General features: G+C 33.9%; 1 protein-coding gene and 1 long non-coding RNA gene across 3 annotated transcripts in view; one reads left to right on the top strand and one right to left on the bottom strand.

Annotated features, from left to right (window-relative positions):
* LOC127727910 (uncharacterized) overlaps window positions 1-27,591 on the top strand; it is a 98,730-nt gene that overhangs the window by 547 nt on the left and 70,592 nt on the right. The gene's annotated exons all lie outside the window — the stretch shown is intronic.
* The window catches only part of LOC127727846 (nuclear GTPase SLIP-GC-like), an 88,894-nt gene that overhangs the window by 11,024 nt on the left and 50,279 nt on the right, over window positions 1-27,591 (bottom strand). Inside the window, exons 13-22 of one of the 2 annotated variants that reach the window (XM_052234961.1) lie at window positions 25,981-26,169; window positions 20,912-21,060; window positions 17,719-17,878; window positions 16,759-16,842; window positions 15,800-15,958; window positions 9,850-9,970; window positions 7,780-7,884; window positions 7,028-7,299; window positions 5,965-6,247; window positions 775-1,032 (exon numbers count right to left, since the gene is read on the bottom strand). In XM_052234961.1, the coding sequence (XP_052090921.1) occupies window positions 775-1,032; window positions 5,965-6,247; window positions 7,028-7,299; window positions 7,780-7,884; window positions 9,850-9,970; window positions 15,800-15,958; window positions 16,759-16,842; window positions 17,719-17,878; window positions 20,912-21,060; window positions 25,981-26,169 (1,780 nt within the window). The remainder of the gene's footprint in view (window positions 1-774; window positions 1,033-5,964; window positions 6,248-7,027; window positions 7,300-7,779; window positions 7,885-9,849; window positions 9,971-15,799; window positions 15,959-16,758; window positions 16,843-17,718; window positions 17,879-20,911; window positions 21,061-25,980; window positions 26,170-27,591) is intronic. The other variant, XM_052234962.1, reaches the window with a different exon arrangement.

Genomic DNA, 27,591 nt, shown 5'->3' with positions numbered 1-27,591 from the left:
TATAATATAAAATATTTTCTCTGACAATTAACATTAAGATATTGTCGTACCGGTACGTGTTTTTGGCGTTTCAATTTTTAGTGTTTGCTTTATTTTCGTGTGTTTAATTTTGGCACTTTCATTGGAGGCACCAAATAAACCAAAATAAAACTACAACCAAAATAACCCAATTTACGATACGTTTACAGGGCCTTTTTGGGGGGTTACTGGCTCTACTCCTTTTGGTCTATTTTTTTTTGTCACTATGAGGTTGATCTCAAAATCAATTGGGATCTTCCTCTCATTATGTTTGACCATATAATATAATCTGTTGCAATCTTGTTTAAATTATTTGAGTAAGCATCCTTGAAACAAAAATGACTAACGGACTGACTGATGGACATACAGACGTACTGACAAGACTTGTCAAAAACTATATGCCAGGCCTTTCTGTGAAGCAAGGGGTATAAAATCATATTCTAATACAGTGTCTCCTGATTAAAATTTTCATATACAGCTTAAATCTGTTTTCACCTTTTCCCCCTGGCCTCCAGAATGTTCTTCTCTTTAACTTGAGTCATAATTTTATTCATAGTCTAAAACATTTTTTATCTGTTTTCCTTTGTAAAAAATTGTTAGAAAAACCCAATTGCTCATGGAATACTGAAGGCTGTCTGACCACCCATTTGCCCCCAACTAAAATCAATTATGAAACAGTCCCTAGCTTATTGGCTTATTTTGTGGAGTACTTTTATAAAATTTCCCAGCCTTCTCTCAAGATAATATCAAACTTACCATCATTATTAGCTGTAGGTTCTACAAAATTTTCACCATCAAATATCATTCTTTTTTTAAGCCCGTATAGACCTAAGACCATATAGTGGCAGCCTGGTGTCAAACCATCTTCACATCTTACAAACTTTTTATTAATCTTTCTTGTAGGAAGATCATCACACTGAGAGGTATTTTGGTCATTTGTGTGGTCAATCATGTTTTGTTCTTTAATATCTAACATCATTTCTTCTTCTGTATTTTGAGATGTCTTCAATGATTCTGTAAATTTCATTTTATGTCAACATCATGGCTAAGTGAAATATGACAAGGATAAACAATAGTATACAAGAAAAAAAGGTAATTAATAAATACAGATCTGATAGTGACATATTTCACACTGTTTAGCTGACCAATAGAATGTTTGTTAACAATAATCAAAAAGTTTTGACTTGTAGTTTCTGAAAAATTACAACAAAAAATATGTTATTCTTATATATGCATCAATATAAAGAATATCAATGTATGTGGCAAAAAGATTTTGCTTTGATCGATTGGTTCATCGATTGCTGGTGTTAAATGCCACTTTTCAGCAATGTTGGCTATGTTGTGGCCACCAAATTTAATTGGTGGAGGAAGCTGAAGTGCCAAGAGAGAACCACTGTCCTTTGGCAGGAAAACTGGCAATCCTACCTTATTAAGATTGGAGTCTAACACAAGTGTGATGTTCGAACTCACAACCTCAGTGTTGACAGGCTAGCTAGTGATACAGTAGATAAACTATGTAGACCTCTCGGCCACCATGCCCCCAGGTGTGAGGCTCAAACTCACGACCTCAGTGTTGACAGTCTAGTGATACAGTAGATAAACTATGTAGACTGCTCGGCCACCGTGCCCCTAGGTTTGAGGCTCAAACTCACAACCTCAGTGTTGACAGGCTAGTGATACAGTAGATAAAATATGTAGACCTCTCGGCCACCTTGCCCCCAAGTGTGGGGTTCAAACTCACAAACTCAGTGCTGACAGGCTAGTGATACAGTAGATAAACTAAGTAGACCTCTCGGCCACTGTGCCCCCAAGTGTGGGGTTCAAACTCACAAACTCAGTGCTGACAGGCTAGTGATACAGTAGATAAACTAAGTACACCTCTCGGCCGCTGTGCCCCCAAGTGTGGGGTTCAAACTCACAAACTCAGTGTTGACAGGCTAGTGATACTGTAGATAAACTATGTAGACCTCTCGGCCACCATGCCCCCAAGTGTGGGGTTCAAACTCACAAACTCAGTGCTGACAGGCTAGTGATACAGTAGATAAACTATGTAGACCTCTCGGCCACCGTGCCCCCAAGTGTGGGGTTCAAACTCACAAACTCAGTGCTGACAGGCTAGTGATACTGTAGATAAACTATGTAGACCTCTCGGCCACTGTGCCCCAAAGTGTCGGGTTCAAACTCACAAACTCAGTGCTGACAGGCTAGTGATACTGTAGATAAACTATGTAGACCTCTCGGCCACTGTGCCCCCAAGTGTGGTGTTCAAACTCACAAACTCAGTGTTGACAGGCTAGTGATACTGTAGATAAACTATGTAGACCTCTCGGCCACCATGCCCCCAAGTGTGGGGTTCAAACTCACAAACTCAGTGCTGACAGGCTAGTGATACAGTAGATAAACTATGAAGACCTCTCGGCCACCGTGCCCCCCAGTGAGGGGTTAAAACTCACAAACTCAGTGCTGACAGGCTAGTGATACAGTAGATAAACTATGTAGACCTCTCGGCCACCGTGCCCCCAAGTGTTGGGTTCAAACTCACAAACTCAGTGCTGACAGGCTAGTGATACTGTAGATAAACTATGTAGACCTCTCGGCCACTGTGCCCCCAAGTGTCGGGTTCAAACTCACAAACTCAGTGCTGACAGGCTAGTGATACTGTAGATAAACTATGTAGACCTCTCGGCCACCGTGCCCCCAAGTGTGGTGTTCAAACTCACAAACTCAGTGTTGACAGGCTAGTGATACTGTAGATAAACTATGTAGACCTCTCGACCTCCGTGCCCCCAAGTGTGGGGTTCAAACTCACAACCTCAGTGTTGACAGGCTAGTGATACAGTAGATAAACTATGTAGACCTCTCGGCCACCATGCCCCTAGGTGTGAGGCTCAAACCCACAACCTCAGTGTTGACAGGCTAGTGATACAGTAGATAAACTATGTAGACTGCTCGGCCACCGTGCCCCTAGATGTGAGGCTCAAACTCACAACCTCAGTGTTGACAGGCTAGTGATACAGTAGATAAACTATGTAGATATCTTGGCCTCCGTGCCCCTAGGTGTGAGGCTCAAACTCACAACATCAGTGTTGACAGGCTAGTGATACAGTAGATAAACTATGTAGACCTCTCTGCCTCCATGCTCCTAGGTGTGAGGCTCAAACTCACAACCTCAGTGTTGACAGGCTAGTGATACAGTAGATAAACTATGTAGACTGCTCGGCCACCGTGCCACTAGGTGTGAGGCTCAAACTCACAACCTCAGTGTTGACAGGCTAGTGATACAGTAGATACTATGTAGATCTCTCGGCCACTGTGCCCCTAGGTGTGAGGCTCAAACTCACAACCTCAGTGTTGACAGGCTAGTGATACAGTTGATAAACTATGTAGACCTCTCGGCCACCGTGCCCCCAAGTGTGGGGTTCAAACTCACAAACTCAGTGTTGACAGGCTAGTGATACAGTAGATAAACTACTTAGACCTCTTGGCCACTGTGCCCCCAGGTGTGAGGCTCAAACTCACAACCTCAGTGTTGACAGGCTAGTGATACTGTAGATAAACTATGTAGAACTCTCGGCCACTGTGCCCCCAGGTGTGAGGCTCAAACTCACAAACTCAGTGTTGACAGGCTAGTGATACAGTAGATAAACTATGAAGAACTCTTGGCCACCATGTCCCCAGGTGTGAGGCTCAAACTCACAAACTCAGTGTTGACAGGCTAGTGATAATGTAGATAAACTATGTAGACCTCTTGGCAACCGTGCCCCAAAGTGTGAGGCTCAAACTCACAACCTCAGTGTTGACAGGCTAGTGATACAGTAGATAAACTATGTAGACCTCTTGGCCACCATGCCCCCAAGTGTGGGGTTCAAACTCACAAACTCAGTGTTGACAGGCTAGTGATAATGTAGATAAACTATGTAGACCTCTCAGCAACCGTGCCCCAAAGTGTGAGGCTCAAACTCACAACCTCAGTGTTGACAGGCTAGTGATACAGTAGATAAACTATGTAGACCTCTCAGCCACCAAGGCCCCCTTTTTGCTTTGAAGTGAAAAATAATTTGGTTTTAAACAATATAGAAGCAGACAGCAGAAAAGAAAATAAGTAAATTGAATTATCAAAATAGATTTCCACTTCAAAATTTCGACCACACTTTTCTATTTTCATCCTGATGAATACCTTCTGTAAGGTGACATCAACAATAAGTTGATGTTGCAGGTAGGCCACCTTGTATTACTTCATACACTGCATAGATTTTTGACACTATCACATGACTTTTGTGTGTTAAATGAAATTGAACACAAAAAAGGACTATCTCAGAACTAAAGTCTAATTTGTGGATGCTGATAAAAATGCAACAAAAATTTTAATGCAAAGAAACATGTATTTGGATAAACAGAAGTAGATAAGTGACAGATTTGAAAATGACACATTTCACACTGTTAAGCCTACAAACAGAATGTTTGTTAACAATAATCAAACTGTTTTGAATTGTAGTTTCTGAAAAATTACAACAAAAGAAGCTGATATTCTTATATGTGCACCACTATAAAAAAAGAATCCATGTATGTGGCAAACTGGAAGTAAAAAAGTGACAGATGAGAAAATATTTCTCTTGGTATCGGTTACCAATATTAAACTTAGTGTAGATATCAAGGAGCTCTGATTTGTATTTGCTGAGAAAAATGCAATGCAAATAAAACGTCACTAGCAATAACATATTTTTTAACAAAAATGTTAATTTTAAGTAAACATTCCTGAGCTTTTATATGATATTTACCTGCATTCTATACATTTCTACTACTATTTTCAGGAAATTTTATTTGTTAATCTTGGAAAGTATAAAAGTTATATACATATTTTTTTTTATGTTCATGTACTTTTGCAGTTCCTCATGCTCTAGTTGCAAACAAAATTTCATAAAATTCTGTGAGATCACCAATTTACGTACCTGTTACCGTAATCGGGCTTGTATAGTTCGCACTGGTACATAGTCTGCACCCCCTTCTCCCCACGAAATTTCAGGTAAAAAAACTTTTTGTAACTGTTAGAAAAGGTCTAATGAAACTCCGGTAATTTTAAATCGTGTGTGGTCGTTTGCGGTATTTTCTTGGAAAAACCTATTTTCCATCACCAAACTAAAGTTGAAACTGCTTGTAAATGGTTCTAAAACACTTCACGCTGGTTAAAATAAGTCTAAATCACACAAAAAACAATTTAGAAACGTGTGTATGTTTAAACCGGAAGTTTGAAAAGCACGTGTAAAAGATGAAAAAAAACTGGTGAGAGTCGAAATCAGTACATAATAGATATCACTATAAACGACTTTGAAAGTAAAACAGTTCCCTCCTTATGTAAAACAGTGTTTAATATATCTATCACATTAATATTTGAAGGGTCTTAAGCTAATACAAAACATATTTGTCAATAGGAAACACCAACACAGAACGAATAATAACCGATTACGTTTTGTAGTTTACACATCGTAAGCTGGTTTACGGTTGTCTTTTTTTACTTTTTTTGTACGATTTCATTCAAGCAGATACCAGTTTATATTTAGCAATGCATTGAAAAGAAATTGAAAATTTTGTAATGAAGCATTTAATTTTTAAATTTATCAGTATTAATTTGATATTGAATAAAAATAACTTATTAATATGGATTGGGTAAAATTGTTGGTTTGAAAAATGATAATAGCGCCCTCTACAATGTCAATAACAAACATGGCAGAACGTAAACAAACCACATCGCGAAATTGAAATTTTCTCTCTTATATCTTGCTTATTGTACTCTATAGTCCGCACCCCTGCTGTCAGGGTCAATTTTGGAGAATAAAACCGCGGACTATACAAGCCTTTTAACGGTATATACAGGGTAAAACTATTTACGGCCGTGGTATTATATAACAATTTTATGAATTATTATAACATTTTTAAAAGTACAAAAACCTTTTGGCTGGAGACTCTGGTAGTGGTATTCCCAGTAATGCCCTACTAACAATGGAAGTTTTTCATTACAACCCTCTCCACCATCCACCCAAACTAAACTGTCGTCTTTATCTGTCTCAGGAGAACTGGTTACTATGATAATATTTTGCTCCAACATTCTTGCCATGGTAACAACAATCACATGATCTGCCCACTCCATGTTCTTTGACATTGATTCACAATACTCCATAAAATCTCCTTCTAACTCCACAAAATCTTTCAGGTTAACCAGCTCCTCGTTGGCCTATAAAATGTTCCAGGAAAAATGCTTTCAATAAAGTATAGATAAATACAGTTTATATTGAAGTGTTTTACTATTGGAAAAAGATTGCTACACCATAGCCAAATGCCCATCTCCCCCCCCCCCCCCTTCTCACTGTGTAAACAAGGTATAAAGTTGTGTGTTACTATATAGAGTTGTACAACAGGTACATAGATTACATTATAAAGTTATTCAGAGCTTTTATATTTTTTGCTGTTATTCTTGTCATTTCAAGGTAAAAAAAAATTTAAAAAACTACTGAAAAATGGTTGAATCAAAATGAGTGTATAAAATAGACAACTACACATCCTGGCAAAGAATCCTACCAGGTATAAGAGCTTTCATAACTCATGTCGAACTTGTCAATTCAAACTTCTGGTATAGAATAGTCAAGAGAATATGATGACAAATTATCCTCCAATATACAAGCTTTCTGTAACAGTCTCTAAGTGTTATTGAGTTTCATAAAGATGGACAAAGACTAATACTTTAACCCTTGCTGCCCAAGAGGATGGGGACAAAAATCAATATAGTTTAACTCTTCAAGTAAGCTAAAAATTAAAATATGTTTGATTAACTAAATAATATATATTATGAATACATCCTTGTCAAATATTTTATTCACAATGACAAAAAGTCACTAACTACTATTACAATTTTAAACTAGCACCATAAGCTCATTATGACTAGAAATGTTAACTTGAGAAATAACTCAACAAAGACAACAACAATTGGATCAGATTACAATGACACATGACTCACTTTGTAAGTAGGCTTTTCCTTTAAGTAGGTTGTCACTTCTTGTCTTAGACGTTCGGGAGATCTTCTTGGTAACTGAAGTCTTTCTAGCTGTGCAGAAATAGCTTCAAAGAAACAATTACCATTGCCTGGTGTCCTACCAAGGAATTCCATACCATGGAAGTTACAGTACTGCTTCAATCTTTCTTCAACAGCATGCTGCTTAGAGTAGTCAGCTAAAGATTGTTTAATAGCTTTATCGAGATCCTCTGGACTGAAGCATGTTTTAGGCTTACCTATAACAGGTATAAAAGAAATAAGACATGACTATACCACATTTCAATTTTCTTCAGTTTCATACAGTTTTTTTAAGCTGTCACTGAACCATGAAAATAAGGTTAATGACCATAGATATGTCACAGACAGAAACTTTTTTACATAAGGCATCTGTATACAAAGTGTGTAGCAGCAAATCTTCTACTCTCTGAAATTACTGCTATCAAATTAGCATCTCTATGTCTCGCATTTTGAGACTTTCGTCTCAGACAAAGCCTTAACCTGAAAGTGTTGTCATTTCCAACTTTCTCATTCCTATGTTAAGTGAACTCTTTAATCAGAGCCAATATTGAAATTTGGCATATAATTTGAAAAAGTCCACATCCTAATGAACATGTGTACTAAGTTTCAAGTTGGTGTGACCAGACCTTCATAGTAAACTATCTTAACCAAAAAATTTAAGCTGAAAAATATCTTGGCTTTAAAGATTTATTATTTACCTGCTGTTGGTGATGACCTTCCAGTTCTTGTTTCTGATCCAAAATCTAACTTTATACCAAACGTGCCACATAAAGCTGTTAATTCTTGCTCAGCTTTATCTACATCTATCGAAAATACAAAGTTAAATTTACACAATGAGTTCTCTGTTCAGGTTTATAGAAATAGTAGTGAATTACCTTTTGGGTAGGTAAGCTTACTAAAACAAGAACGGAGGTTTTTCATGCTAAGCAGAACCCAACTCTTAATTTAAAGTATAGGAAACCAGGAAGTAGTTTCATGGCTCACACGTTACAACTCATCACTACAAAGTTGCTAAATATGTTCGGTGTTTCTTGTGTGACAAAAAATGTTGTTCAGTCAACTTATTGAAAAATTCAAAGTCTCTGTAAACAGGAAGTAGGTGTCAGACAGATCCTTAAATCCTCAAACCTTACAACTCATCACTACCAATTCACGGACCAAATATAAAGACATTCTGTTCAGTAGTACCTGAGAAAAGTATGACAGAAATATGTTGAACGAATGGACAAACACAGTGAATGCAATATAGCCCCACTCTTAAGAGTCAGGGTATAATATCACTGCTACCTTTAATAACATCTGAGCATCAAGCTATAGCACTGGTTGCAAAAACTGGATATTGTTTGCTTTGAATACAAATACAAGACATTTCATTTGGACCATACCTCATCATGTACATTTCTTGAGAAATTGCTAAGCTCTTTGATAATTTCAAAATGAAAAGGCCAAAATAAAAAAAAATATACTGGTTTCCTGCCTCCTGGTAGAAAATAAACAGGGTAAGCACATAGGTAAAATAATTCACAGATAATTTCATAGGGAAATGTATTGGATTTTCACAGCACTTAACCAAAAATGTTATTAAATGTGTTAGGGACCCATGACAACTTAAGATAGGTAGGCTGGAAAACATAAGTTTAGTTTTTTGGCCCAAGAAATATTTTTGTACATAATTTTCATAAAAACATATGAAATTTGATTTAAAGGTTTGATTTGTATTAAAGGGGGGCTAAATGGTCTATGTTGTTCATCTACAACAACCATTAACCAGTCAACACAGGTTGTCAGTTCGAAATGCAAATGATAGGTGCATTCGACTCCACTTTTAATGGACTTGGATCGGAGATTTTCCTGCCAAAGGTCATAGTTCTCTCCAGGCACTCCAGCTCCCTCCACCAATAAAAACTGGTCACAACTAAACAGCCAATAGTGCTGGAAGTGGCTTTAAACACCAACAATCAATCATGTATTATAGAATTTGAATTTACTAATTGTCATAGGTATTTTTTAGTAACTTTGACCTTGAGCTTAGATATAGTGAACTTAAAATCAAAAGTGATTTTTCTTCTATTATATGTGACCATCTATTTAAGTAAGGTTGCAATCATTTATAAAGTATTTTAATTAGCATTAAAAACAAAGATAACCGAGGCAGTGACACAATGACGGAGTCACAGATCAAACCCTATTAACTGGTGCTGCTTCATAGTGTTGGGTAGAGTATTCAATTAGAGCTTGTTTTTACTCTTATCAACATATTTTTAATTGGAAAAGTTTGCCTGTGTAAGGGAAAACTGTCATGCCAAAAGAAAATCCCCTAAAGCTATTTTTTCCCGAATCATATGAAACATTCTGTAGGTCTGGGTCAGTGTTATCCTATCGGTAGACTTATTAACAGATACAAATTTTTTCTTGAACCTATGACTGTTTGGAAGCCTTGGCTTTAGGTATTACTAACATGACTGTAGGCAATGTTCACATTTCAGTGTATTAATTGCTGCAGTGATCTTGACCTTTGTATCAGTGACCACAAAATCTTTATCAAGTTGCATTACTGAACAATTTTGTTTAAAACTTATTTTATATCTCAGAAGATATTGTCTGGAAACAAAACTTGATTAACCATGTACCAATTATGTCAATCAATTATAAAAGTCATTTACTTACACTACATGTACCAAAATTTCAAGTTGTTTATCATCTTTTTGACAATTAGGTGTTGAACATTATACAGTATCTTAAGAATTTATAACAACTGAATTACCAACCATCAAATATTGTACTTCGAAGGTCTTGTGTGTCTTCATGCGTCCACAAAGGTTCAAACGTCGTCTTTATAGATCTGACCAATTTGGTACATACACTTAAAATATCTTCTTTTATAACTTTCTGCAATTATAAAAAAAAAGTTGGCATTTTATTCAATGCTGAAACAAAGTAACCTTTATGGTTTCTACAAATAATCGTATGAAATAAGTTTGATTGTATCTTTAACAAAAAAAAAGTAAAAATGTGTATGTGTCATGCAAGGGCACCCTTAGTGCAGTAGAAATTACCGGTACTATCTTATTGATATTAAATCTATAGCAGGTAACTATATTCATTGCATGAGTATAGATATCATTCATCTTCATTGCCATTGGTCAAGAATGGTGTAGTCGGAATTGACATGACTTTTATCTATTGGTAGATAGCGCAGCATTGTAATCACAAATGTTGGCTTAATCTGCCAAAGGTGGAGAGGAGGGGACTGGATCTTAACCCTTGGCTAGCGAAGATGAGATATTATTATGTGAATATAAATATTTGAATAATAGGAAAACACGGCTAAGGTAAACAAAGGACAAGGTTCACTTTGAGTAAAAGTGTCAATGGCCTTGAATTTCTACTTTATCACTGAAATATCAATAAACAGGAGTGCACAATACATCTTTTTCAGCATATTGAAATTGTTATAAGATAAAATATTTTGAAGGTTTTTAATCAAGCCATTCAATTGTAGAAAAAGTTGCATTAGGATATATATATCTCCTAAAGCAATATAAATATTGCCTGTAATATTTCCATAAAAGGTCCAATAACTCTGGAACATGCGAACAGAAAATTTTCAAAATTGAAAGTGAGACTACATTCATCAATCCTGAACAACAGTGTAATTTTCAAAATCAAAAGGGTACCTTAACTCTCTTTCACCATTCTAGAAGTTTCAAGTAAATCTCTCAAAGCATACTCAAGTGAGTGTACAACATGTAAAAAATTTACTTAAATCTGACAGTTCTGTAACTCTAGAATGACAAAACAAATCAAAGAGCTGATAGCTTTGAGGGGGGAAGAAAAAACATAAAAAGATAAATTGAATTACAACGAAAGCAGACTACACCATGCCAGCCTACTTTGTGCCATTGTTGCTTTCTAAAAAGTTTCCAAAAAACATTATACTTACACATGTCTTCACCAAAATAGATTTAATTAGACATAAAAATCTCTGAATACTGTTGATTCAAATTAAATTTTCTATAAATCGATACATTGCATCTCAGCATGTTCAACTTTGGGGAAGCAAATATATTAGGAATTGATTAGGGTTCACTTGAAAGCTTTTCTGTCAAAGTAGATAGTTCTCTCTGGGTATTACGGCTTTATTGGTCAATAAAAACTGGTGATCGTGATTTTAGTCAAGTGTCCTGAAACGGGGGTTTAACAGCAACATCAATAAACCAATCATAGTTGTTCAGAGTTACTTGGTTTTTTTTCATTAACATATTTTGAAAAGTGCTAAATATATCCAAAGTAGATTTTGAAAGTTGGCAGGTATTAAAACTCTCCTCATAAGTCTCCTCATAATCTAAAATTTAAGTTACACTAACCCAACAATCAATCATGAACTGTTATCGTTATCATATTTAAAAGTGGTTCAAAATCCTTCATTTACTGATTTTTATGTTTGTTCTCATGTTGTGCTGTTTCACAATTGTCCTTAGTCAGGGGTTGGGTTTTGAGCACTTGTTAACTTTTTAAAAACCTTGTCATATTCTGTATGTGCTTGTCCCAAGTCAGGAACCTGTAATTCTGTGCTGTCAGTCATATTTGTTCTTCATCTATTATTTTTATTCAAAAAATTAAAATATGGCTTTATAAATGTGTTGTCTCTGAAGTGTTTTCTTGATTTACCTTCATCATATGTCCTGGGATGTACTGTATAGTGTGAGCCAAAAAAGACAGGCACTAAATCTGATAATTTTAAAAGGGTATTTATTTCAGGGACTGAACCTAGACTCTTAATCCCTAAAAGGAATTGCTGGTTTTCCCTAGGACTGATGAAATTCCACTGATTGAATATAACTTATAAATAATATACATATGCACTGAACTAGAAAGTAGGAAAAAGTCCAGATCACAAGATTTTCATAGCATCGGTTTTCTACTTGTGAACTGGATATAAAGGTATTACTTCCAATGTACTTCTTTCAAAATTTAATTTAGTAATGTTTTCAATGAATGTTTAAAAAAGCAAGAGCAGCCACCCCAGGGCAAAAATAGTTTACATCTCAGTGTCAGTGATCTGATCAGTCTATTTTCTAATTTCTGCATAGCTTTGGCAATAGGTCTTTAAAGTTTAATCATTGTTAGATAACATGCAACTTCAAACATTTGTCTGGTTTAGATAGAGGAAATAAAAATTGATACAACAACTAAATTGACAAAGACGCTAGAAGCAAGTAAACATTTTTATGAATTTTGGATTGTCCTTGGAGAACGTCATCTTGGCCCCTGAGACAACTTGGCCACTCTATAAATAACGGAAATATAATTATCAACAAAGAGAGAAGTGTCTGCAAAGTTGCTCCAATTGTATGATAATCTTTACCATCTTGGTCTCTTTTTACATTGTTGGAGCTTTCTATTTTAGCGGTAAAAGTTTGATTTTTATAAAAGGGATTGAGTAGTAGTCTGGCCAAATTGTCACTGCACTTTCAAATTTAATCGATGCATGCATTCTACCAAATCTATTTTAAAAACAGTAAAAAGAAAATTTTGAAATAAGTTAGATTGAAGATAAATAAGATGGAATATAAAAATTAACGTCAACAAAACGGGCTATATTAAAACATGAGAATCTAAAAAACTAACGTTAGTGATTGTTTTTTTAGCATAACTGTACATTGTTTCTCTATTTTTGTTTCATAAAATGATGTAGACGCTATTTTACAAACTTGCAACCGATCATGTGTACAAATCAGTGTCGAGAAGAGGCTTGAAAGCTGTAAAGCACAGAACGAGATACGGTTACATTCCTGGAAAGGGCTCAATGATTTTTTTAGAAACAGCCAGCAGTATAGGATTTCAGAAGACTTGAAAGTCTTCTTCCCCCAAATAATACTCAAAATTAAAAGGGAGTTTCCTTAAATCAATTCCAATAACAGAATAAAAGTTTCATGTCAATAAATCTAAGTATACTATAGTAAGTGTGAGATATGTGAAAAATTGGCTTAAATTTGAAGGTTAAAGTCAAGAACTCTGTCTCTGATCTGGAACACAAATTTAAACGAATTATTTTGAAATAGAAAAGAGATATTTTTTTTAACAACCGCAGCAACAGCATAAAGATTGAATTAAATTAATCTGAAAAAAAAGCTGGTGTGGGATATGTAAAAGAATTGCGTTCAATCTCAAAGTTAAAGTTCTGTTACTATGGAATGACGAAAACCAAAAAAAATTCATAATCGAAAAGGGAGCTTTCTTCAATCAATCCTATGCGTGTTAAAATTTCATAAGAATTCATAAGAGCAAATTTGAGTAATCGTACAAAGTGTTGACATACAGACTACAGAGAAACTTAAAAAAAGGCAACAATTTGGTTCTTAAATGGATCAATTTCAAAAGCCTTAATGGTGGGTCAAAACAAATCTCTTCATAAGAGTACAAGTTAGCACAGTTTCGAAGATGATTTTGTGCAATTTTGGACCAAAAAAGGAGAACCTTTATCGTAACCTAGGACCAAAATGATCTGTAACCAAAATATTTAGGCATTGATAAAGACTCTGTCCTTTCAACAGTCAACAATATTGTCAAAAAAGTTAATATTCCTTTAATGTTTATGTATACAAAAGCAAACTGTTACACTGTTGAAATGCAGAAAACTTTTGAGTATGGCCCTTTAACATCTTGATTGTTCCTGTTCCTATTTGTATGCTGGTATATCTCAAGCTTTGATAAACAAATTACAAGAGGCAGAAAACAAAACTTTGCTTTTCAATAAAAGCATGGTCCCAAGTACTAGTATAAAAAGAACTCAGTTATCTGATTATGATTTTTAAATGTTGAAGCTAGAGTGAAACAACCTCATATGAATTATTGGGGAATCAAGGACAATGACCAACAAGAAAACTATAACTTTGTTCTTTTGATATGGATTCAGTAAACTGAGGTAAACTGGAGCATTGATTGTTCTCTTAATACCGGGTACACAAGATTCAATTTCAGATGCATGATTTAATATTATATCTGTGTGGATATGCACACTTGTACTTGTGTAAACAATGTGGTTCTCTTGATTTTGCCTCAAATTTTTTTTTTTACCTTCATATTTAGATACATTTTTGATATATCAAATAATTTTTACTCTATATATTTAGAGGCAAACCAGTCAAACATGAGAACAACTTCAAAACTATTCATTGACGTCCAGTACAAAAAAGTTTATCTGTCATGTGAACAAGAAAATCTCAGCTGTCAACTTATTAACCTTGATTGCAATGAGGGGACATTTAAGTGAGTAGGACTTGTTTCAAAAGTATTAATCCACATACAGGCAAACCTGGGTAAACTAGACCCTCAATAAACCAGTTTCCTGTCCATTCCGGCTGAAAATTGAAGTCCCATTTTTTCCCCTTCAAAGTCTTTATAAAAAATACCCTCTGTACACTGGACCATGCTTATTCGAAATTCCTGTCTAATTATGCAGTCCCAATACTCTTAATTACATTAATTTTAACCTGTGAAAAATGTTTTTTTAATTAATTTAACATGATAACAATATTGATCGATATGCAATCAAAACAAAATTGTTTACAAAAGAGGATTTTGTAGGATAATCAATTAGCAAGGTGTTTAACCATGAAATGACAGTAGTAACTGGTTTTATTAAAACACTATTTTAAAAAGTTTTCATTAAAAGAAACAATTGAATACATCGTCGCCCAATATATATCAGATAGAACTTACATTCAGATTTAACATTGACACAATTTTTAAATTGCAGAGTGAGAAATTTACATTGTGTTTTCGAAAATGCTGGGTTCCCTGTTGTGAACCCTGAAACTGATGACCCTGTTAATGGAGAAGACTCGGATGACGACATTCCAATGTTGTCTGTATGGGCATGGTACATTGAACGACAATGTTTTGATCATGATAAAATTTTGTTTGATAAAATTTTTGCTTTTGTTTATCAATCAGCTATACCAATGAAGGAAATGAACGATGAAAGTAAAAAGAAAATCTTGTTGAATAATTCTAACAATGCGAGGATTCTGATGCAAATAAAATCAACGAATTAAAAGTGAAAGTGAGTCTGACAAGTCAGACACTGATGTTACCAAGACCAATTTGACATACCAGGATATGTAAAAAAAGTTTTAGTTTTTTGAATTCGGAGGACAACTGATTTCTGGAATTTCTCAAACCAATGAATACGATGACTAAAGACAGGATCGTGCGTAGTAAAATTGTGAAAAGGCAGAGAACACTTGTAATGGTCATGTCACAATATTTTTACGCAAAGCATGACTTAACTTTTAACGAACAGATTATTATGGTATATGTTTTTATTAGTTTATAGTTAACAATGAGACAGAACTTTTACATGAAAAATATCTGACGTCACAAGTCAATTACTTCATGCCAATATGGAAACCTGAATAAACCAACCTACTGACCAAACCTGCCCTTTTTCTTAGTCCCATAGCCAGCTGGTTTATACAGGTTTTACTGTATCACTTTTATGAATCAAAACATATGCCTGTGCTAGGTAAAACAACAAGTCAAAAAACTCGCCTAAACTTCTGAATTATGTTAAAATGGCAACTCCACATTTGTTGTCACCTTCAGCCATACACAAGCAGAAAACTCGATGTCCAGAAAACATGACAGTTTTTAAAGCAATGGTCAATTGTAGTATTCAATCAATGTGTTACCAAAGACATAAATAATTAATACCATCAGAGCTTCCAGGTCTGCTACAATCTCTTTTGACACTTCTTGGAACATGTCTTTTCTCTGTGCGTCTATCCCCTTTTCCAAATTCATCTTCATTCTTTGTATAACACCTTTTCCCTCGTCAGCACTGCACTCCTCATAAATTTGTTTCAATCTTGACTACAAGTATACAGAAAGCAGGATGACGGGTTGATCTCAAACATGTCTACAAAAATACAGAAAACCAGAGGCTCCAAGAAGCCTTTAATACCTGGTATTTATGTATAACATTGACTTATGTTTTTGTTAGATAAAAACAAAAGATATTTTAGTTGAAAAGTCAGTAAAAATGTAGAAAATGCCCATTTAAACTTTATTCAAAGAAATTAGGGGTTCTATAAAGAAGTCTGTATCATTAACCTGGCATTTTTGCATAGAATTAATACAATGCAACAAGAACATTTTTGATGATTGGAAACTGGGTGCCCTATATTTTTTTATCATTTTTGCTTAACAGAGTTTTTGTGTATCCATTATCGTATTCTAGCTCCTTGAAATTGGCAAAAAAATTTAAAAAGAGGGTTAAAATTGTGATACAGGTACAATGACTGCTGTGAGTTGCTTGAAGATTTCCTTTATATTGATTTATTTGTGCATCTTGTGTTACTGTAAAAGCTGCCTACCCCCTTTTTTGCAGATATTATGATGTCCATATACCATAAGGAGATGTAGTATGATTGCAAATGAGACAACTAACCAAATGACATAGCTGTCTGCTATGGGTACACTAAAAATTATTTAGAACAGACAATAAAATAGGAGGTTTACAACACTGTTAGATACCTTAGATAAGTTCTAATGAAATTCCATACTGGTTTATGGAGTTGTGGATTAAAGCGAAGGAACGCAATGACCACCATATACTAAACTACTGAAGGAAGGGGTCAATAGGGATTCCATTACAAATTGAGTAATTCTACCTGAATTTTTGGTGAAGACAATCTATGAATCTGTCTTTGACTGTGGTCCACAAAGTCTTTGAGCTCATCAATTCTATTATGTAACTGTAAATAAAAATTATGATATTTCTATCAAAAAAATATCAAAGATATTCAACTAAAAGTTTTGACGTTACAAGATGAAATTCTATCTGATCATTAAACCTTGTTAAATGGACCATTAGGTCAATACTGCTGGTGGTGGATATCAGATCCCCAAGGTATTGTCGGCCATGTAGCTAAATAATGAATTGGCAAAATCTAAATGATACATATTGTATTTGTAAATATCCAGTTCATATGATTAATGAATTGTGTTGAAACTTAAGTTTCAATGCCCTCATGAAAACTTTAACCTACACAGTTTTGGCTGATCTATTGATGCTCACAAAAGTTTTATATTTTTGGCTTTAGAAACTTTGGGTCATGAGAATACCTGATGAAGGTTATTCTAGAAGCACAATTTGTGATGATGAATATATCATTTAAATTTGACATAGAATTAGTAAACACAAGAGGCTTATATATATACAAGAATATATGTCCATAGGACACTATGCAATGCTCTCACTATAGACATGAAATCGGGGACAGAACTATAATTTGACATACAACTTAATATGTTCCAATCATAATGAAAATGGGTGTCACTTTTCAAGTTGATGTGACCTCAAGTTCTTTGTAAATTACCTTAACCTGAAAATGTACTAGTTTCACAATATCACATTTCCATGTTTAATGATCCACGAATTTGGGATTAAAACCTTAATTTTGCATATAATTTAAAAGTTCACATAAAAAATGTCACTACCTCATGTTAGACTATATTTATCAAACACTTTAACCTAATATGGGACAGACTATCTGATGAGTGTCCCTAATTACATTTTGGGAGCCAACGTGAAACTATTATAATTTTTCCTGTATAAATTGAAACAGTACCTTTTGCCAAGCATTGACATTAATTCTTTCCTTGAGCCTTTCAAGCTGTGGTGACGGTATATAATCTTTCACTTTGTCAGACAGTTTGCTTATATAAACTCTTATGGTTTTTTCCAGAATGATTTCATTGTAATTATTTAGTATCTTCCATAAATCTTCACTGAAATTAGAAAAAAACATCATTCAATAAAAAACCTTATGAATTCATTATTTATGCCAGTTTTCAGGCATGAAAATAATTTTATTCCAATTTGTGGATTTTAGTTTTAATTTTTTATTAATTTATTTCTATTTCATTGAAAGGGTTATAATCTAAAATGGAACCACTATCTCTTTTTCTCTGATCTCTGTACTACCTACTATCACAGAAAATTTACTACATTTTGCATGTATGTTTATATTACATAAACTTGCTCAATAGAATCTGCTCCAGTCTGATTTTAAAAAATTTCATCATGAATAAAACTTCATGGGTTAATTTGACAAAGTCATAAAAAAAGCCAATCAAAATGATTGCTTGAGGTTTGAAAGTTTGGTTCTTATACCAAAGATCAAGGTTTAACTAAAAATTGAAAGGGAATGTTTTAAGAATGTTTTGGAATAAATAGAACTACTGGTAACCCTACATATTCTTTATCATCAATTACCAAGGACGAAATTTTACAAAATCACAAATCTGTCCTTCTTTCTTTTTGTATCAACATCAAAGAAAACGAAGAAAATTTACCATCATTATACTGGATACCAAAACTACACAAAACTCCATAAAAAGAACGATACATAGCTGGGTCATCAAAATGTTCGACTAAACATCTTTCTAAAGTACTGACTACTATTCTTTCTACAGTTAAAGATGGGCTTATAAAATATTGTGATGAGATATATTCTACCAGTGGTGTTAACCAGATGTGGATTCTCAAAAATTCGAAAGATCTACTGCTTAATCTTCGATCACAATCTTTGCAATTTTGCAGCAACATAAAAACTTTTGATTTTTCTACGCTTTACACTACTATTCCCCATGCTCAGTTGAAAGATCGACTTCACCATCTCATTAAACAGAGCTTTTTCTATAAAAATGGGAATCGTAGATTCAAATTTCTTGTTTTGGGTTACAATAATTCATATTTTGTGAAAAACCACACTGAATCTACCAGAAAATATACTGAAGATGATATTATCAAAATGCTGGACTTTTTGATCGACAATATATTTGTTGAGTTTGGAGGATTTATATTTCAACAGACAGTCGGTATTCCAATGGGAACTAATTGTGCACCCCTACTGCCCGATTTGTTTTTGTACTCGTATGAAGCAGAATTCATTCAGAACCTTCTAAAAGACAAAAAGAAAAAGCACCTTGCGAAATTCTTTAATTTTACTTTCCGATATATTGATGATGTTCTATCATTGAATAACCCATATTTCAGCCAATACTTACATCTCATATATCCCAGTGAACTTGAAATTAAGGATACTACTGATACTAGAAGGACTGCTTCATACCTTGATCTTTTCCTCAATATTGACACAGATGGACGACTTCACACGAAAATCTATGATAAACGGGACGATTTCAACTTCCCAATTATCAATTTCCCATTTCTCAGCAGTAACATACCCTCTGCCCTTTAGTATGGTGTTTACATATCTCAATTGATACGTTATTCTCGTGCTTGTTCACACTATACGGACTTCATATATAGGAGTGTGCTCCTTACGCAGAAACTGCTCCAACAAAGTTATGAGGAGGACAGATTAAAAACGACACTCCGTAAATTTTACGGACACCATCACCAATTGGTTGATCCATACGATGTGTCTTTGTCAAAACTAACTAAGGACATTTTTACCACATGTTAGATTGTGGTTTGTCATTACGTCGTCTGATCTTTTAATTACCGAACGTGACTTATTCCCGATTGTGACTGTTTTGCTGAGTGTGAAACTTCATTGCTATAAGACGTGTCACGGTACCTTTCTATCCCAAATTCATGTATTTAATTTTCATGTTATATTTGTTGTTCTCGTCGGATTTTGTCAAATGTCTTAACTTATTTTCTGTTATATTCGTGTGTTATGGTATAGATAATTAATCACCCCCTTCATTTATTAGATTTTAGTTTGGTTCAAAGAAATTTATACGATATATTTGGTTTACAGTTTGATTCAGAAGAAACACTGACATAGCTAGATAATACAATTAATCATCTAATTACTACCACAATTTGATATTAATAAGTATTGTAATTTTCATTGTTATTAATAAATGTAATGGCAGTATTACAAATCTATCTTGAATCAATCCTAATCCTATCTTATTTTTGGGAATATTTTACAAATTCATATGTGACGTCACTTTGTGTGTTTTTTTAGAATTTCAAATGTGATGTCACTTTGTGCGTTGAGGCTTTAGCTAACTCGGCTGTGTATTTTTATATGTTGGATTAAGTTGTTTTATGCAATGTATCCGTTTTTATTCTGTAGTTAGTCCCCACTTTGGTTTTATCATGTATATCTATTATATAGTCATTTTATAATATTTACTGTTTGCAAAATTATAAATTATTCTAAATAATAAGGATGTTCTTGTCCCAGGCAGAAAATCCTGGCCGTGTTAGGCGCAACTTTTTGGAAGTTTTGGTCCTCGGTGCTCTTCAGCTTTGTACTTGTTTTGGCTTTCAAACTTTTTTTATCTGAGCGTCACTGGTTAGTCTTGTGTGGACGAGACGCACGTCTGGCGTTTTGAATTTTAAGCCTAGTACTTTCTGCTAGCTATTATTCGTGTGTTTCTTTGTCCTATATGTTCTCCCATTTATTTGTATTGTGGTCCTGTCATGTGATGTTGTCGTTTTGGTGTTGTGTTTGACGTTGCCATAAAAGCGGGAGGTTTGGCATGCCACAAAACCAGGTTCAACCCACCATTTTTTTCTTAAAATGTCCTGTACCAAGTCAGGAAAATGGCCATTGTTATATTATAGTTCGTTTCTGTGTGTGTTACGTTTTAATGTTGTGTTTTTGTTGTGTCGTTGTTCTCCTCTTATATTTGATGCGTTTCCCTCAGTTTTAGTTTGTAACCCGGATTTGTTTTTATCTCTATCGATTTATGAGTTTCGAACAGCGGTATACTACTGTTGCCTTTATTTGTAGGAATGATGAGTACAACTTTGAAGAAGACAATCATTATACTTACTTAAAGAAATCTTTCCACCTTAGTAGAATACTTATGATCAATGGTGAGACTAATTGGTAGTTGAAATTGATTTCTCCAACAGATCTTGATTTATAAACTCCATGTCTGTTGACTGCAGCCTTGTATGTCTGCCATTTGTACAATTCCTCCTGAAATATAAAATAAGGTTAAAGAAAAGATAAAAGACTATATTCTTTCCAAATAGGTTTTTTTTCACACTTATATCACTATTGACTATGCATTGCTACACAGTTATGGACACATATAGTCCAGCATCTTGTAGATACTTTTATTTTGGACAAGAGGTCATGCTTTTCTCAGACTGTTTCTGATTCTTAAAATATTCAATACATGTGATATGTTCTGATTGGTATTTTAGTTTGGGAATACAAATGTACAGGATTTCTTTATTTGTTGTTATTTGTTTGGACTAGATTCCAGTTACCGGGAGTACTCTTAGATTGTTACTTTCGGTCTATTTGTTAATTGTTTTTATGTTTCATGCATTTGTACTCTTGAATTATACTGCAGTCAAACCTGGGTAAACCAGACCCTCAATAAACCAGTTTCCTGTCCTTTCCCCCAGAAAATTGAAGACCCATTTTTTCCCCTTCAAAGTCTTTGTAAAAATACCCCCTGTAAACCAGACCCTGTGTATTCCGAATTCCAGTCTAATTATTCAGTCCCAATACCCTTAATTACATTAATTATTACCCATCAAAACTGGTTTGATTAATTAATTTAACGTGGTAACAGTATTGATCGATATGCAATCATAACATAATTGTTTATACAAGATGATTTTTTTTTAGGATAATCAATTAGCAAGGTGTCAAACTGTGAACTTACAGTAGCGAGCTTTATTATTGAAACATTATTAGTTTTAAATGAAAGAAACTAAAAGAAACGCTGAATATGTATCGGATAGAACTTACGTTGTAACTTTGATAAATTTTTCAAATTGCGGTGTAAGAAATTAACATCGTAATGCTGGGTTCCCTGTTGTAAACCCCGAAACCAATGACCATGATAATGAAGAAGATCCAGATGATGGCATTCCATTGTCGAGTCTATGGGTATGGTACATTGTAAGACAATGTTTCTATCATGATCAAATATCGTTTGTTAAAATTCTTGCTTTTTAATGGGCTATACCAACGTAGGTAAAGATGGATGGAAGTAAAACGAAACTCTTGTTGAACAATTCAAACAACTTGAGGATTCTGATGCAAATAAAAACAATGAACTCAAAGTGAAACTGAAACTGACAAGTCAGAGACTGATGCTACCGAGGTTGATTTGACATACGTGGATATGCAAAATAAAGTAAAAATATTATTTTTTGAATTTGTGGATAACCAATTTCTGGAATTTCTAAAGCCAATGAATACGTAGACTCAAAACAACGATCATGCAAATTAAATAGAGAAAAGGCGGGGAACACTTGTAAGGTTCATGTCACAATATATTCACACAAATCATGACATAACTTTTAATAAATACATTATAATTGTATTTTTATTTATTTTAAGTTTACAATTTACAATGAGACAGAACTTTAACATGAAAAATATCTGACATCACAAGTCAATAACTTCCTGTCAAAATGGAAACATGAATAAACTGAACCACTGTTTAAACTGGCCCTTTTTCATAGTCCCATAGCCGGCCAGATTATACAGGTTTTACTGTACTATAAATTCAGAAATTATTGCAATTTTTTAAGAATGGACAAAAATGCGATATTATTGCGATATCAGCAAACATTGCAAACAGATATATCTATCAGATATCAAAATGAGAGTTTTTATAATTGCAATGCTTACCAAGTCACATTATTTGTATTAATAAAAACCTAGCAATAATTTCTGAATTTACAGTATAAGGTTTAGAAAAATAACAAATTACGACCATCCAAAATTATAGACAGGTTTTTTCCGATTATCTGCCTTGGTTTGTGTAGTAGCGGTCGCCATTACAGTCGTGAAAAAATTATAAACAAGCTACACATCTATTTCCCAGACTCAAAACAACAATCATGCATAGTTAAATGGTGAAAAGGCAAGGAACACTTGTAATGTTCATGTCACAATATTTTCACACAAATCATGACATAATTTTTATTATTACGGTATTTGTATTAAAAATATCTGACATCACAAGTCAATAACTTCCTTTCAAAACGGAAACCTGAATAAACCAAACAACTGTTCAAACTGGCCCTTTTTCATAGTCCCATAGCCGACCAGTTTATACAGGTTTTACTGTACTATAAATTCAGAAATTATTGCAATTTTTGAAGAATGGACAAAAATGCAAAATTGATTATTGCGATTTCAGCAAACATTGCAAACAGATATATCTATCAGATATCAAAATGAGAGTTTTTATAATTGCAATGCTTACTCAGTTGCATTATTTGCAGTAATGTAACCTAGCAATAATTTCTGAATTTACAGTATAAGGTTTAAGAAAAGATAACAAATTATGACCTTCTCAAATTGTCATTACCATCATGAAAAATTTATCAACAAGTTACACATCTATTTCCCAGACCGCTGTTAATTGATTAACGTAAACACAAGAATGCGAAGGCGAACTTGACCTCGGGAAAATTACAAATGCTTTAAATAATAAAGTAATTAGATAAGGAATGGACATTGAAATTATATAAGTGTTTTGCAGGCCAGGTGTCGTGCCCTGAAAACGAAACTGATTCACATTACACCCGTGACATAATATATCGACTAAAGTATACTAATCGCAGGTAACATATCAATTATAATTACTTGGTAATCATAATTGATTATTATAGTAAATAAAAGTACATTGGGCTTGGGTACCTGGTGAGGATTTACAGCCTTGCCGGGTCGAATGTCATATCAGAAACACCAGGTGCAATTTTATCAAATCATAGCAACTTCTGTGGTCACACCTATAATCAGACAGTATTAAAATTCAACATTCCTCAAGTCCGACGTCCCTAATAATCAGACAGTCTTAAAATTTGACATTCCTCAAGTCCAACGTCCCTATAAACTGACAGCCCGTTTCGTCCAACTCTGAAATAAATATACTGTACCTGTACATGTAACGTTTGAATATATTTTTTCAGAGAGACCAAGATTTTTGAGCTTGTGGTTCGATGCACGTATACTGCTCATAATTGAGCGACTTTTTCATCTTATTTTTGTCTCCTCGTTGTGTAATTCACGTATTGATTTTTTCCTCTTCTGAAGTTTTCTACGATTATTTGTTCATTAATTATCTAAAAAAGAATTGTCCCCACCTTTTATTTATAATAACTGACACTATTCATAACAAAATAAATCAGAAAATGAAAGAAATCCAAATGTAAACAAAAAATTGACAATGTTTTGATTATGCACGTCCGTTAATTGTCACGATCATAATGGTGGATCGGTCATGTGAAAGGTTAATGGATGCGCCCATGTTTTCTTTGCTAATTATAGATAAACCTGTCTATAAAACTCCAGAATATCTAAATATATATTGCTATACAATTATGGACACTTATGGACCAGCATCTTGTTATTACTTATATTTTGGCTTTGCACAAGAGGTCATGCATTTTCAGACTGTTTCTGACGTCTTTATATATTCAATGCATTTGATGTGTACTAATTGATATTTTAGTTTGGGAATACATGATTTATTTATTTGTTGCTATTTGCTAGTAATTAACTTTCAGTTACTCAGAGTACTCTTACATTCATACTTTCTGTCTTTTTTGGTTTTTTTGTGTTTCATGTCAATCTGATGAGTCAAGCCCTAAGCAACTGACTTTTACAGTTCGTTCTTATGTTGTGTTGTTCCACCCTCTCTCTCTTTGGTAAGGGCTTGGGTTGAGTCCTCACAAACATGTCAACCCCGCTGTATAAAGCTATAATGCTGTCCTAAGTGATGAGTCTGTAATTCAGTGTTCATTATTTTTTTTTTAATTGTTTCACATTCTGTTATTTTATTTTATAGCTTACGGTACATACTCAATTTAGTTTACAAGTTTTACTCATTGTTGAAGGCGACCTATAGTCAACTTCCTTTAAATGCTTAAATTTTAAATTATATATTCTAACAATAACTACCTCATGGGTAGTCAAGGTCGTTCAAAACCCCCCTCGTCGTTCAAAAGAAATATAAAGTAAAGCTAATGATATATGGCCTTCACATACTGTTAAACATGTGGCTTGTGGGTTTATTCAAAACTATGAACGAAACAATAAGGGGTATGGCTTGGTTTGAATTGACATAGTTCATACTTCAATGGTTTATAAATGCAATGAAAAATTTAAAGTTTAAAGTTTAAAATTATTTTCAGTTAATACTTAACCATGTGAACATGTTTGGGAAACTTTTCAATTTAAAATATAAAAAAAAAAAAATCCTAAATTCTTAAATTCAGCTGTCAGAAAAAAGTTTGTATGCATCATGACCTAATATTTTCTTTTTCCATGCAGGTTATGACCTGCATTTTCATTTTCATAGATTGACAGGTATGGTAATATTTATTTTATGAAATGAGGGATTTTTTTTATAAAAAAAACATAATGTCCATGTTTGGTATTCTTGCCCATTTTCTGCATATGAAAAATGTATCAGTCCCAATCTTAGTCTTGTTATCAAATGACTCTTATGGAAGTATAAAATCTGGATCAGTGCTTTTCCCTTTAGAATGTGTATAATTACTGAGTGACATCAAGGGGCAAGTTTTTTCAAATGTTAATATTAAACCCTGAAATATGGTGTCTGGAAGACATCATAAATTGAAAACTAAGTATGGCAAAACACAGTTTAGTACATCTTCATTCCAGTCCACTGTACAGATAATTTACTACTATAAAGACATATGAACCCAGTCAAATTTAACTGTCAGTCAGAATAATTGAATTCACACAGGAGGTGAAAATAAAACAGCTGTCATTCTACCGTTTTTTTTTTCTCAATAGTTTTACTCACAATTTTAATGCTTGATTCATTGGAATAGAGCCTTTTTGCACTGATGCAAGGTAAATGAATCATCAATCTACAATTGAGAGTAAATATCTTACCCAACTTTTACACACATCAACAGCTGTTTCTTCAGCACTTTTAACACCTTTTGACAGATTATTCTCTGTCTTTGATATCTCTTTTCTTAACTCATATAGGAGTTTTACAGAGGTGTTCTGCAGTTCCTGTTGTAATTCTTCACAAACTTTTTCCACTTCAGCTTTCACAATCTCAGAGTCATCTTTGAACTGAGAAAAATAAATAAATTAGAAATTAAAGAACCTTTGTGAAAACGCACACATACCCCATGCCCCCAAATTGTCACTGGGCAAACAAAATTTCACCAGATTCCTTAATTCAAAGACTCATAACTCCTACAAAAGTCAACTGAAAAATTTCTTGTGGTAATGCACATCTACATATTACGTCCTTATTATCTACAAAGTTTCATAAAACTCTGTTGTGTGGTTTCAGAGGAGTTGCGATGACAAACTGTTGCAGTAGTATATTTATGCAAAAATTCTAAGTTCAAAGTGGCTTAACTCCTAGAAAAAAAATTAATAAGATATTCACATCTACATAGTATGTCCTTGTATTCTACAAAGTTTCATGAAATTCTGTTGTGTGGTATCAAATGAGTTGCGATGACAAGAACCGTTGGAAGGCCTGACAGACAGAAGGGTCAAAAACATTATATCCTACTGAATTTTGTTTTGTGGGGTATAACAAGAAAATTTGATAGCAGAACTTTCAACTTCACATCCACCTACCCAAGGGCATCCAAAGTATTTGTCTTATTATGGACAATTTTTTAAAGCTTAACCCTCAAAATATTTTTGTTTGCGTTAAATAGAAGTTGCTTATCCCATACTGTAATTACTGTGGATTCATTTATATTCTTTGATACCAAATTTCTTGAATTGATTTCATGGTTTTGACTGATTCTGGATTATTTGTACTTCATTAAACACTTGGGATTATGTTTATTTTATGTCACAATGATTCACCCCATTGGTGTCTCATCTATCATTAAAATAAAAAAATTTTTTTAAATGTAATTGTAGTAGTGAAGCCAAATGTGATTTGTGTCTGTAAGTCCCTAAATATTCAGTATAGGATGGCCCTCTAGGGAGGTTTCGAAAACTTTAAAGTTATTGGTAGCATAAATAGGATGTAGCTCAATGCAATTAACTTTGTAAATAGAAGAGTTATTGTTATTTACATGTTTGTGATTACTTCAAAGTTGTATTACATGCTTAAGGTAGACTGTGGTAGGTATCCCTTTAGCTTTGTATATACCTAATTACATTCTTTCAAATCAATTACATTACTCTCCTTATTTTTGTTGAAAACATGGTCATGAATAAAAATATGAAACAGAAATAAATGTTTGCGTGTCGCACAGGAATATACACTTTTATTTTTGCCAATGAAATGTCTTTTTATTCTACATATCTAAAGGGAGCCTCGAGTTGTAGTTGTAAGTAGTTGGACTAATGTATCACTAGCCTGTCAACACTGAGGTTGTGAGATCAAATTCCACATGTGGCAGGTGCACTTGACTCCAATCTTGATTGACTAGGATTGTCAGCTTTCCTACTTAACGTCAGTAGTTCTCTCCGGGCACTTTGGCTTCCTCCACTAATAAAAACTAACCCTCATGAAATAGC

This window comes from Mytilus californianus, unplaced genomic scaffold, assembly GCF_021869535.1.
Source record: "Mytilus californianus isolate M0D057914Y unplaced genomic scaffold, xbMytCali1.0.p SCAF_2, whole genome shotgun sequence".
Taxonomy (NCBI): Eukaryota; Metazoa; Mollusca; class Bivalvia; order Mytilida; family Mytilidae; genus Mytilus; species Mytilus californianus.
This window is presented reverse-complemented; position numbering and strand designations above follow the sequence as displayed.